At 38.9% G+C, this 12,966-nt stretch overlaps 2 protein-coding genes and 1 long non-coding RNA gene across 5 annotated transcripts in view; 2 read left to right on the top strand and 1 right to left on the bottom strand.

The window, feature by feature from the left end:
• Nucleotides 1–3,967, bottom strand: part of dnah5 (dynein, axonemal, heavy chain 5) — a 77,034-nt gene extending 73,067 nt beyond the window's left edge. The window contains exon 1 of one of the 2 annotated variants that reach the window (XM_088602293.1): nt 3,803–3,967. In XM_088602293.1, the coding sequence (XP_088458419.1) occupies nt 3,803–3,967 (165 nt within the window). Of the gene's footprint in view, nt 1–2,397; nt 2,508–3,802 lie in introns of those variants that run through there. The other variant, XM_088602295.1, reaches the window with a different exon arrangement.
• LOC148651652 (uncharacterized) lies at nt 2,903–4,190 on the top strand. The gene is made up of 2 exons (XR_015925803.1): nt 2,903–3,439; nt 3,829–4,190. It is a non-coding gene; the product is annotated as an uncharacterized LOC148651652 (long non-coding RNA).
• Nucleotides 4,191–10,721: 6,531 nt separating this feature from the next.
• Nucleotides 10,722–12,966, top strand: part of LOC148651651 (triple functional domain protein) — a 145,297-nt gene continuing 143,052 nt past the window's right edge. For both annotated transcript variants that reach the window (XM_088602282.1, XM_088602280.1), the window contains exon 1: nt 10,722–11,193. In XM_088602282.1, the coding sequence (XP_088458408.1) occupies nt 11,124–11,193 (70 nt within the window). In that variant the 5' untranslated portion in view covers nt 10,722–11,123. The remainder of the gene's footprint in view (nt 11,194–12,966) is intronic.

Raw genomic sequence — 12,966 nt, 5'->3', positions numbered from 1 at the left:
AAGGGATAGTATATATCGTTATATAAACAATACAATATCATTCAACACAAGCTATAATACCCTACTGATAAAATGAACCGTAAATGGGGTTTTGTACGAGAAACCTTAAAATACAGTACAATCCACGTAAGAAAATTTGGATCTGATATCACATTTTATACTGATGAATCAATTGCTGGGTGGTTACAGCAGAGGGCGCCACATAACATTAAGGTTGTGAATCTACAAAAAGCGAGTCATAAAGCAGTTGGAAACTGGATAGTCATTTATCCGATACACGAAGCAGAAGATTAATGACTTGCTTATCGTAAATATATTTTTACCAGCAGATTAAGGGTTGTCCCACACCACCGCACGAATTTTATATTTTACCAACTTTGTTTCCCAAAATTCATTGCCTGACTTAAACTACTGTTTAAATAATCAAAGCAGCAGTGATTCCACGGAGAAAGGATTTGCAATTTCCAACTAAATAAAAAAAATAAAGGTTTTGTATAGATTTTCTGCTCTTATTTACATAAATGCATGTTGTATCTGTACAATCTATCCAATGTCAGTGACTGTACAGCTGTATTTATAATCTTTAGATTTAAAGTGTTTTATTAACATGGAAGTATCCTTCAGGAATTTTAAACAAACACAGTACCCAGATGAGAAACTGACTTCAGACTAATTGAAACTAGAAGAAAATTACACAATTTCCTGACCTGCATGCTTAAAGCCTCACAAAATCGTTTTGTCTTGGAGAAATAATACTCTCTTTGTGACATGTGAAACACATCAAGCCTAATGTCAGCTTTTTCCCTTCCAGAGGCTTTATCCAGTGAAAACCATTTACCTTTTATCCAGCGGAAAACTGCCATCAAGCACATAGTCTGTGATGTGCCATTTGCAGAAAAGTATTAGATTTTACTCTAACCTGGGCCACAGTCAGACAAAAACCTATGTGGATTTGTTTCCATCAGGTGTCTAATGTAAAAAGCCACCTGTTACTGACTGTTATAGACTTATTTCCTGATAAATTAGCACATATATAGGTCATATGCTACCTAATAATACTGGTTTGAAACTGTATTGTGAGTTTTATAATTGGGCACTTTTCGATTTTCAGGTTTGTTTCCCCCAAAGTCTCTCGGGCTGCTTTCATTTCTCTGAAAGGAGATTAGTAAATTCCTATTAATCCAGCAGGATTCTTTTTTTTATCTTGGTTGCCCTAAATTTACTATTTGCCATGAGTGATCAATATCCCTTCCACCCTATACAGCTATACCATGTACAGCTTGTGAAATTGCTTCTTATAAGGACCTGCCAGGGACTGTAGCTGCAAAACAAATCTGCTTTAAAGAATCAGAAATGAAAGAATATTTGGATCATGAAGAGATACAGTAAAGAGGTACTGTATAATGCAGTAGCTTTTGTAAAGCTGCCGACTTCAGCTATTTCCAAAGCATTTGCCAGCTATGTGGGACAATATTTAGCTCTCCCTGTGTGCATCCTGGTGCTTCGATTTCACGTTTTTTCCCCAACTATTTTGTAGTTGGTGCCAGGTATTCAACAGAAGGGCAGGTCAGGTCTGGACCTGGAAAATCACAGTCCAGCATATTGTATATGTCAATTTGTCATGGAACTCATGAGTAAATTCAGATAATTGGTTAACTTAAGTCAAAAGTACCCATTTCAGTGGTTAAAACTGAACTGTTCCAAGTGCTCAGAAATCGACAATTTAGACATGGCCAACAAGACCTGCCGGATTGTGTAACAGGGCGAGCATCAGGCAAGAAAAAACAATACAGGAGAAATTAAAGATGTTTTTCATCTGCATTTCCTTAATTTCAAAAAGCAAACCTCCGATTATCTTTTACGTTCTTCAGCAGTCAGTTTGATCTGTATTCCACAAATGTAGTGTTTAATTTTTATATAGTTTAAGTTACACAACAATCACTGAACCATAGCACATCTTCCACAGTCTAAGAGTTCAAATCCATGAACATGCTCAAACTGGCTTTGTAGTTCTCCACTGTTGACACTGTCACTCTGTGGAAGTTTTGTGTCCTTGTCTTATAAGCCTGGCACAAATCAATCATATCTTAACCACAACCATCAAGTGATTTATTCAAAGATAAAAGGGAATGTGCATCTTGAGAAAATAAGTCAGTTGCTGTACAAAAATTGGTTTAGTAAACTCTTTAGCTAAACTCTTTGAAAATATATATGGATTTATTTAAAAGTTAAATTGAGAAAATGTAAAAAACGAAATTAAGGAAAGCTATTTGAAGAACGACAGAACTTCTTTATACAGATCTCCTTTAATGCAAAAGTGTTTTAACTGCATTTTATAATTAAATACTTCACAATTTTAATAATTCGGGTTTATTTAAAAAAAACTCACGAACTTACTTGTACAGCGTATGTCATGTCCTTTTCTTTCAAATATGTTATTTTTTAAGTTTAAAAAAATCTCTACCGAACTTGAACAGCAGACACTACCCAGAACAATTTCCACATATTTGCTGGTGCATATTGTTATTTTGTTTTCTGAATGCAACAGACGGTTAAAGTTAATGAAGAATGTGCTCGTATGTGAACAGACATAAAATGTTAATAAGTAACATTTTGATATCACGTCACATAGTAACTAAACTTGTTTAAGCCCTGGTGTCGAATGTAACCATATCAACAAAATGTTGCCTTTTCTTCGACGCTTCAGGAAGGGTACAACATCAATTGATTTCTGTAAACAACTACGAGTAAAGAACAATATTTTTCAGAATTATTTTTCAACTACAATACAATATATCAAATAAGAACAGCACACAGCTTTTTCTTGAAACTTCAACTTGCCTAGCTTCTTCATTTACCCAATAAAACTTATTCCGTGCTTGGGTTTTGTTTTCGTGGTACAATAAAAACAAAATGGAAACCTACCTCCCCAATAATCCCCAAAATACTCCCTTCCTCTGTACTGGTCATGTTTCTAATACAGCATTTTGTCTTTTTTTGTCTAAACTATCGATCGTTACTGCTAACTTAATTCACATCCTGGGCCATTGGATGTTAAATTTACCTTCACTGGGTAACAGGTGTGTGAATTCCACGTGTATTAAAGATAGACAAACAAGCAATTAAATAACAACTAGGCTATTTGTGCTGAGAGATTTCTATAGGGGGCACCGAAATAAATATAGCTCTCGCTGTAGTGGCCTGGAGCCTCCTTGATCACGCGTGACGTCTTCAAAATGAGGTTCAGCATCCTAATCACAAGACTGAGGGGGACGAGTAAACTACATTTAATGTGCTGTGATATTACATTACTTTCAAATATGCTCAGCGATAAAATATAAATTTATGAAGCCACACCACCCTAAATACAAGGCATTTACTGTCTATGAAATTCAAAATTCGTCTTATTTCATTATTCAACTGTCCTGAAACCGCACGGGTAAGAAAAAAGTGACTTTTGAGGACAAATTACAATAACAAGGCAGCGATGCAAATTTGCATATTTCCTTGAGCGCAGTCTTCCGAAAGAATAGAAACTACACCGACAGTCTGTACCTCGATGCCCTGCTTATTTAAGATTTAGCGACTAAGGAAATACTCAGCATGCAAAACAGTTGCGCCTGGAAATGTTTGATATTTGATTTTTTTGTTATATTATTAGTTTCCTTTACAGTTTTATAAGCAATAAGAACGGCCGGATTACTATTTCTGTTGATTCAGACATCCTCAACGAGGAACATTGCATTCTATAAACTACACCGGTCCTGCAAAATCTAACAAGTTAAGTTAAATATAAACAAACCTGTATTTCCTTTATGTTTTCCACAGGGGCGATATGTTGATTTGGCCTGCTCTTGAAGTTGGATTTCATCGAACGTGCGTTCAACTCTGCGTTTTTATTTGGGGTACTTTTTGTAAAATACGTGAACGCAGGATTGGCGCTTTTAGCCCTCCTTTGGTTTTCCATTGTCTTCTGGTGGATTTTTTAAGGATCATCGACATGCAATTTGGAAGGAAATGGATATGCAACTGCATTTGTTTTGTTTCCTTGCTCTTGGATCGTACTTTCTCACGAGGTTGTTGTCAATGGTTTCCTTGGAGACGACACCGTCTTTTCAGCATGCTTTCCCACTATCAACAAAATCAAGTGATCCTGTATTGTATTCCAATAAACTAGTTAAATATCTTTACTATTTTGTCGTTTTCTTAAAATAAAATTTTAATACATATATTGTATTTTGAGACAAAATACACAATGAGCGTACAGTACAGCAGAATTTCACATTTCACATCCACCTCCATCCCTGGTGCATACTGGCTATATTCTTTTTTTGACGTGCCTTCATTACAGTTTGTATTTTTAACTTTGAATTGCAGTGAATAATTTTTATAGCTGTAAATCAGATGGACAAAAGTAATTTAAAAAGTAGTTACAGACGACAGAAGAATTTCTCACATTATAGACCTATTAGACTCGTTTATAACTCTGGAAATTCCAGGGTGAGGAGGATATGTGAATATGTGAAGTAAAATTGTAGTCTAATCGAATGCATTAAGTAAAACTCCGTCTGCTTAATTGAATCCCATGAAGGAAATCTTTAAAGCAGGAAATGCACCTTGTAAATGATATTATAAAAAAGTGATAATTTTGACCGATCGAATGAATAATTCTTGGAAAATGAAGGATTTTTAGATATAGTATCCAAAATATAAAGGAGGCTTATCGTCATTATATAATGTCACAAGATAAGTATATTTGCTGAAAACACCTGAAGATGGCAGTGTTTCGTGGAAAAGCAATTTGCCAGGCTGATATCAGAATTGTCTGGTTGATTTTATGCTTCACGTTTTTGCCACAGAAAAAAATCTCAATGATCAAAACATGCTCAAGAGAGATTTTGTGTACATACACTTTTGAAAAGATTTTATGTACAGTATATAAAAGTGTCTGTATATTAACTGCTGGCCATCAGTAGTTCTTTAGGGTCTTCAGTATTTCCTTAAATCACTTGAGTTGGCAGCATAGTTAGTTATTGCCTCAGCTGTAAGTCCACTCCAAGGGCAAGCAGCAGTGTTTCACGCTGAAAATGGAAGTTATAGCCTGTAGGCTGGCATTGACAGTGAGATTGGGCAACGTCAAACACTGTGACAATAACAGCATTCTGGAGCAGAATGCACATTGACGAGGTGGATCAATTCTCAACCACTGTGTTCCTGTTGTTTGCTTTTTTAAAATGAGAGGATGTGGTAACGAAGGGAAATCCCATTCATCTGTTGCAACTATAGAAAAATCACAGATACTGACAATCTGTCCAAATTCATGGCTTACCCACATTTTTAATCTGTAAAATGGTACAGTTTGAGACTGCGTGACGTTCCAAACTCACATGAAGCAAAAAGGACACATGAAAACAGCTCCATGGCATTCCAATGGATTAGCGGAAAGACCACTAATGAGCACAGAAGTACGGACAAAGGTACTCACCTCTTCCTTAGTGCCACTGGAATGAAAAGTACTTTGTGTTGCTGGTGGAACATTGGAAGAACCTCTCAGTCTGCTTTGTTTCAGTTCTAGAATGATCCCACATACCACTACTGGGTCCTCCCTGACAGAGTTTCCCCTGAAACACTGACCACTCACGTGTTTGAATTTGCTGTTTCCAAACCTGATAGGGAAGGTGAGACAGGTGAGTGATCAGAACGAAAGTCATGACAAATACGGCAGCATTTAAACATTCAAGACAAGCGTTCTTGTTCTCATTCAAAATTATGTCTGAGGTCTGCTGTGGTTGCCAGGAATTACAACTGAGGAAGTAGGATCTGTTTTGTTTCAGGTACAGGTTGCAAACAGGTTGGTACGTAAATAGATGAATCATATTTATGCAAGAGCAACATTCATACAAATGCAAGGTGTTTTGGTGACAAAAGTCTCATCACTAATCTTAGAGTTAAGAGACTATCCATCAGCTGCTTACTGTGAGACACTTTTCAAGACAAACACCACAAAAACTATGTCTGCAGAGTTCCATTGAAGGTTAAGTGAATATGTTTTTAATTTAGAGGGTGTGGGAATGTTCTAACCATGATATTGGGCTATCACATGTCAATCAATGGAAAAGTTGTTCCAATTCCTGTAGATCAACAGAATGATGCTGAACAGTGAAATTAAGTAAGTTGCCATAAAGCTGTGTTTTTGCTAACAAAATAAAGGTTGTACTCTCTCAAAAGACTCCTGTGAGCATCCGAGGTATTGATTATACCACTCAAAGAAGCATGTAACAAATGCTTGCTGGAAATATGAAGAGACAGAAAATGAATGAGATGAAACCCAAACATGAGTATATGATATCATTGAAAGAGACTTCAATGTTTTATGTCCTAAAAACATTGCAAGAAAATGGTTTTTGTTTGACCTAAGAAATATTGACTTTGAACCCATGAGACACAACACAATCAAGAGAAAAAACACTGACATAAGATGACAAGATACAATCCCTGAAGGGGAATAGTTGAAGATGTTCATGGAAGAATCTTGTCGAGGCTTTCATCCAGGACTGGATGAAATAAACTTACAATGATGAGTTTTAATTTTGGATCTGCTGTCATTTACAGTATATACTGTGCATTATGTATTTCATGCTTCTATGCAACATATACTGCATGTACTGTAATTGCACTTCATTGTGAATCATACAAATATGTACTTCTCTGAAAAAAAAAACATTTTCTCTGATCATATTATTTTACATAAGTTTTCAAATCCTGAAGAATGGCAGGCCAGAATGAGCAATTGATTTCTCCTGTAAAATACAATTACTGGCTCTATGAAAACTCACAAGTAAATTTACAAGAGAAGTAAAATACAAGATAAACAGAGAAGACTGTCCTATATTAACATCCATCCATTTTCTAACAGCTTCTTCCAACTCAGGGTTGCAGGGTAGTGAGAGTCTATCCCAGCAAGCAAGCAATGGGCCTGCAGACTTAAATCACAGAGAACAGTTTAGTGCAGCCAACAAGACCTCAAAGTGAGACCTTATTTGCAATAGAGTAAACTGTGAGAATGGTGTCATGTTATAGACCAAAATATAGATCCACTATATTTTGCCATCTCAATACAGTTTTAAAAGACAAACACAATTTAATACAAAGTACTGGTACTGTACATTTCAAAAGATATTTTATAGTTATCATTGCAGGGCAGAAATACAAATACGCACACACCTACACCTAGGGCCAATTTTCCAGAAGCCAATTAACCTGCTTGTTTTGGACTGTGGGAGGAAACCTGTGTGAACACAAGGTGAAGATACAGTTCAAACAGATAGCACTGCAAATCAGGAACCGAACCCAGGGTCCCAGCACTGGAAGGCAGCAATGCTTACCACAGCATCAAAGTGCTACCTCCCATATGAGAAATATCTGCTCAATAGATCATCTGCTGAAATTCTGTTTGCTTTGGTAAATCTGCGTTTTTCAAAATTCTCGCATATTTTATAACGCATGTACTGTAATCTGCTTTTTCAAATTTTCCTTGTATCCTTATACATAATTGATCTAATCTTGCTTGATCATACATATCTTTGTTTTACCTTGCATCTCCCGTTATTTCATTTTGCCACGCTTTTACCTGTGCATATCATACTGAACTTTCATAAGGAATAAACTTTCATTTTTGCCATATAAAGGTCATGCACTAATAAACCAACATTGTACTGTTCTGGGGGAGAAACAGTTGTATTGGAAAACAGAAATATTATTTACTTTAAGTGCAATATTCCAAAAGATAAAATGTTTGTTTGGTCAAACTATCGAGAGACAGCAGCAAGCACTCTCTGAGGTAAGAGTTAGCCAGACGCTTTATTGCAAGGAAGGTTGGGGGGAAGTGCTTGAGTTAAAGGTAGTCTTCTGGATTGTAGGATTTCACACATGTACTAGCTGACATATCAAAAACCTGCAGCTCAGCAGATGTGCTGTCAGTCCTCAGTCACTTCTGGGCTTCACAGCTGAGCTGAGATGTGATTAAAAAAAACAATCATGTATTTGCTCTAGTTTGAGAATCCAAACTTTTCACAAGGTATAGAAAAGGATTTCTTCATTTCTCCAGTTTTGTTTATTAAAAAAATATTACAAGTCAGAGTTACTGTATTTGTGGCAAATTAGCACTGAGCCTTTCACGTTGTATAAAAAATGTCTCCAATATTCCGTGTTCAAAACAAATCGTAATCCATTATGCATTTGTTTGATACATATTTAACATAAATATGCCAGTGTTACAAGAGAGCTGCTTTGCAGAATGCTTAGTAGAAAATGTTTACATGGATATAAACAGGTGTTTATGTAACAGCACTCAATAGCTTTTACACATAGAGTAGCATATAAAATGTTTGTACTATTTATTTGAAGTAACTTAATTCACTATTTAATAATAATAATTTGTTACCAAAAACTATCCTTTTAAAGTCTGTTGAACATTTTTTTAATCTTCCTAAGAGTAGAAAAGATTCCACCTAAATTAACTTTGGTCATGGGGTGCTAGTACGTATGGCTGGAACTCCATTATGTACTTATAACTACGTCCATATTTCAGTCCTTGGGGACTGTCCTCTAGTTTTTATTCCAAATCTGACCTTAACTAGATAGCTGAACTCATTATTCAGATCAGAAATCATAGCACCCAGTGTTTAAGGGCTTAATAAGCACATAAAGAAAGGTTACAAATCAATGGAGGCCATTCAGCCTGTTTGGTCAGGTGGTAGTTAGAGGCGTACGGGTCCAAGGGTCTCATCCAGCTGTTTCTTGCAAGCAGCCAGGTTCCGACTTCAGGTTAGGACTTCAGCCTGAAGCCTGGCTGGGTAGTTAACATTGCTAAGCCAGTGAGGACTAGAGCTGCCCTCATATCCAGCCCTCATATCCAGTGATATGGCGTGCCAGCAGCCATATCACCCTGCAACTCACAACTGGCAACCCACTGAAGCTAAGCAGGTGTGAGCCTGGTCAGTACCTGGATGGGAGACCTCCTGGGAAAAACTAAGGTTGCTGCTGGAAGAGGTGTTAGTGGGGCCAGCAGGGGGCGCTCACCCTGTGGTCCACGTGGGTCCTAATGCCCCAGTATAGTGATGGGGACACTATACTGTAAACAGGTGCCGTCCTTCGGATGAGACGTAAAACCGAGGTCCTGACTCTCTGTGGTCATTAAAAATCCCAGGGCGTTTCTCGAAAAGAGTAGGGGTGTAACCCCGGTGTCCTGGCCAAATTTCCCATTGGCCTTAACCAATCATGGCCTCCTAATAATCCCCATCTATGAATTGGCTTCATTACTCTCTCTGCTCTCCTCCCCACTAATAGCTGATGTGTGGTGAGCGTTCTGGCGCACTATGGCTGCCGTCGCATCATCCAGGTGGATGCTGCACATTGGTGGTGGTGGAGGGGAGACCCCATTACCTGTAAAAGCGCTTTGAGTGGAGTGTCCAGAAAAGCGCTATATAAGTGTAAGCAATTATTATTATTATTATTATTATATCGCGATATGATACACCCCGGCAAAAGTGCCCCGCCCCATGTCGTGACATGAAAGGCCCTATATCGCGATATGACAAAATCTGTCATGTCCATGTCGCGACATGAAGGCTGTATAACACGATATGACATATCCCGACAAAATGTCGCGACATGGAGTCCATATGTTGCGATAGGATATACCCTGACCAGGACATGCTGACCCCATGTCGTGACACAAAGTCCATATATCGTGACATGTCCTATCTGGGTATATCATGTCCTGATATGAAACCTTTGTTGCGACAGTGGTGCCAGGGTGGCATGAAAGCAAGGCACCAGTCGTGATATATGCTGCCGCGATATACAAGCTTTATACATGGGGTCCCTATCATGACATGCTGCGGAGGTCTTGTCGCGATGGTATCCCACAGTTATGCGTTTGGCAACAGCGTGTCACGGTAGGGAAAGAAAAGGAAAACGTGCCTTAGAAAATAAAAACCATAGATCTTACAATCACGGTGATTTTACATACATTACAACCACAGGTTTGTGTCATAGATGGTTAACTTTTTGCCATGCGTCATGTCTTAGTATTATTCACATCTAAGGAGAGTCATATGTTTATGGATATTGATTTTCTTTATAATGTTAAGGGTACGAGCTAAACTGTAACAGAGCGCTTGAACTCGGCAGACGGGGTCACAGTCACTGTGCATGGTCACGTGATCACCGGAAAACCAAGGCGCTATATCTCGGGAACGAAAGCAGCACAAACGGTACTTTCAACGGCACAAACCGGCACAAACACAGCACTAACGAATGAGGTGGGTTTCATCGTTTGTGCTGTCTGTAGGGGGGGCAACTTCACGGAGCTTAAAAAACACCACATTATGATTCACGCATTAAAACGTGCACGAAACCGGGGAGTGACGACAAGCAGTTTGTAGTGGTCAGTTGCAAACAAAACCCTGCCTCAGTTTTCCAGACAATCTGGACAAACCATTAATTGAGGAAAAAAAAACCTCCTCATCAAATGAGATATTTTCTACAGTACATCAGTGTCATTTTAAATAGAAATACATTCTCTGACTGAATTCCCCCCCAATTCAGCTTTAAAATGATAACATTGGGGGGGGATCACAGCCTATAAATGCAGGTAATTTTCCGGGGCTCTCTCTCTGGTTTAGAGGAAAGCTGTGGCCTCGACAAAGGCGTGCACTCGTCCGAGGGAGCAGACAACAGAGGGTATACCCCCTCTCCCTCCGCCCAGCGTGCAGAGCCTCATTAACAATTCACAGGTTTCTGCGGCCGGCGCCTTTCCTGTTCCGGAGGTTCCCGGAGACCCCCGAGCCCTCCCCCTTCCTCCGCTGACTTCCCCTTCGGCTCCACTCGGGAGAGCCGCCGGCCGGCGCTGCCGAGATGTGGTATCCAAGATGGAGGACTGCTGCTGCTGCTCCTAGCACCGAGGAGTGACTCTGCCTGTGCGTGTGGCATTGCAGACGCCGGACGGCCTCGGACAGGGGGCACAGATTTGCCTCGCGTGCTTGACACCGTAGCAAACGCTGTCTTTTTTTTTGTTTGATTGCGGGGGAGGATTTCAAGCTGCCGCCTGGTTTTCCACCATGAGTGCGGGAGAAGGAGCAGAGGAGACCGCAAAGGACGCGGCCGACATAGCGGCGTTTTACAAATCCGGTAAACCAGCAGACTAGGGTCGAGCGCCGCTGCAGCGTGCAGATGCAGGGGGACATTGTTTCCAAATTGCCTCAGTATGTTTGAAGGGGTGGGGGAGGCTAGTCTGGTGAAGGGAGACCCGATCTGTGTGCTTCCCGACTTCTTTGCCATATAAAATGGCAATAGATCGGCAGCCATTATCAAATCTAGCTATATTGTGTTTGAGACATTTTATGTCTACAGAAAAAAAGAACATAATTTAAAAAAAGACGCTGTAATGGAAACTGTTAACATGCCAGGACACAGCGTTACACATTGCTTGCATTGTTATTTAGTTCTACACTGAAATGTATGTGCAATAGGGAGACAATGTTGAAGCAGTGTTTTTTTAATATGAAAACGTGATGATCAGCTGAATGCATAGAATAAAGATTATTTCATACATACTAGGCTGCAAAAGAATCCCTTCTTAACGTGAGTTTACTAATTGGACGATTTGGGGGATAATAACAATAGCTTCGATAGCTTGTGGATGGCGTTTAGCAGCCTCTGAAAAAGGGTGATGCATGGAAATTAGAAAGGCAACCTCAATGTGCAGCGGTGAAACAAGCGTTAGTGTTTATCACGATGGCGTGTTTTGGCATCTTTAATTGAGCATTTTTGAGTGTAAACCTAGTAAATTAGATTATTAATAGAACTGTAACAGTTGCTGTACACGTTCACTTGAATAACTTTCACTAAAAAATAAGGTTTCAGTTCAGAAAGCCTCAATACGATGATATTGTTTGTATATGTACAACAGGAGTTTTTTTTATATAAGAGGTCTGGATGCTTTTTGCAGAAGTTGTCTAGACATATTTAGGTAGATATTTTGCCCGGGTTACACACACCAAACATGTATGTGATTGGTGTTCTTGGTGTGGGTTTGTTAAGCATTGATAAATGCTATTTACCAGTGCGTGATACGAGGACATTTCTTTTAATCTTTGCTTCGGCTTCATCTTTTCGAAACGTGCCGTTATTCAAAGAAATGGTGCAAAAGTATTGACTGAAGCGTCAGTGATTTCTATACAGTGTTGAAATTAAACAATTTAAAAGATAAAAGGGCCATTCTGGTTCGATGATGTTCTTGTAAGTGAAAGCCGTCACCCTGACTCGCTTTCTGTTGACTGCAGTCCTTGTTACAGTCCTGTTAAAACTTTAATGGGGTTAGCTTGTGTTCCTGTGGACAAGTTACGCACATCTCTCATTGATATCTTGACTCTTTCCCACAAGACTCATAGAGATTTAGAGTGAAAATCTAAATCTAGCATCGTTGCAGGAATAAAATTCTGATAATACCAGGATTAACGTTTATTCAGGCGCAAAACAGCTGTTTTCAAGCTCAGTAATTTGCGGTCACAGAGCAGGATTACAACAGCATATAGTAAACCTATAACCAAAAAACTACAATATGTATTATTTGGAATGAACTGGACTTGTAACTGTTACTTTAACTGTACTTTGTGTACGAATGACTGGTTTGTCTGGTTTGCTTCAGCATCTCCCTTGAATGTTCTTGCGTGTCTTAACGAATAAATCATAAAGCAGCCGCTATTTTTTCAATTTAAAAAGTCTGCAAAACATGGTAGACTTTTGTTCCGTTAGATTATTTCCCCTTTCAAGTTTTAAAAATGAAACTATATTGTAATTTTGAAAGCTTTGACCGTTCTATCTCCAGCAGTTGAGTTCAGTTCTTGAGGCTGCCTGCACATTGGAAAAAAACGTGCTCACTGCAAAATAAAGACCAATATA

The sequence above is a fragment of the Lepisosteus platostomus genome, chromosome 12, assembly GCF_059453375.1.
Source record: "Lepisosteus platostomus isolate fLepPlt1 chromosome 12, fLepPlt1.hap1, whole genome shotgun sequence".
NCBI classification, from domain to species: domain Eukaryota; kingdom Metazoa; phylum Chordata; class Actinopteri; order Semionotiformes; family Lepisosteidae; genus Lepisosteus; species Lepisosteus platostomus.
This window is presented reverse-complemented; position numbering and strand designations above follow the sequence as displayed.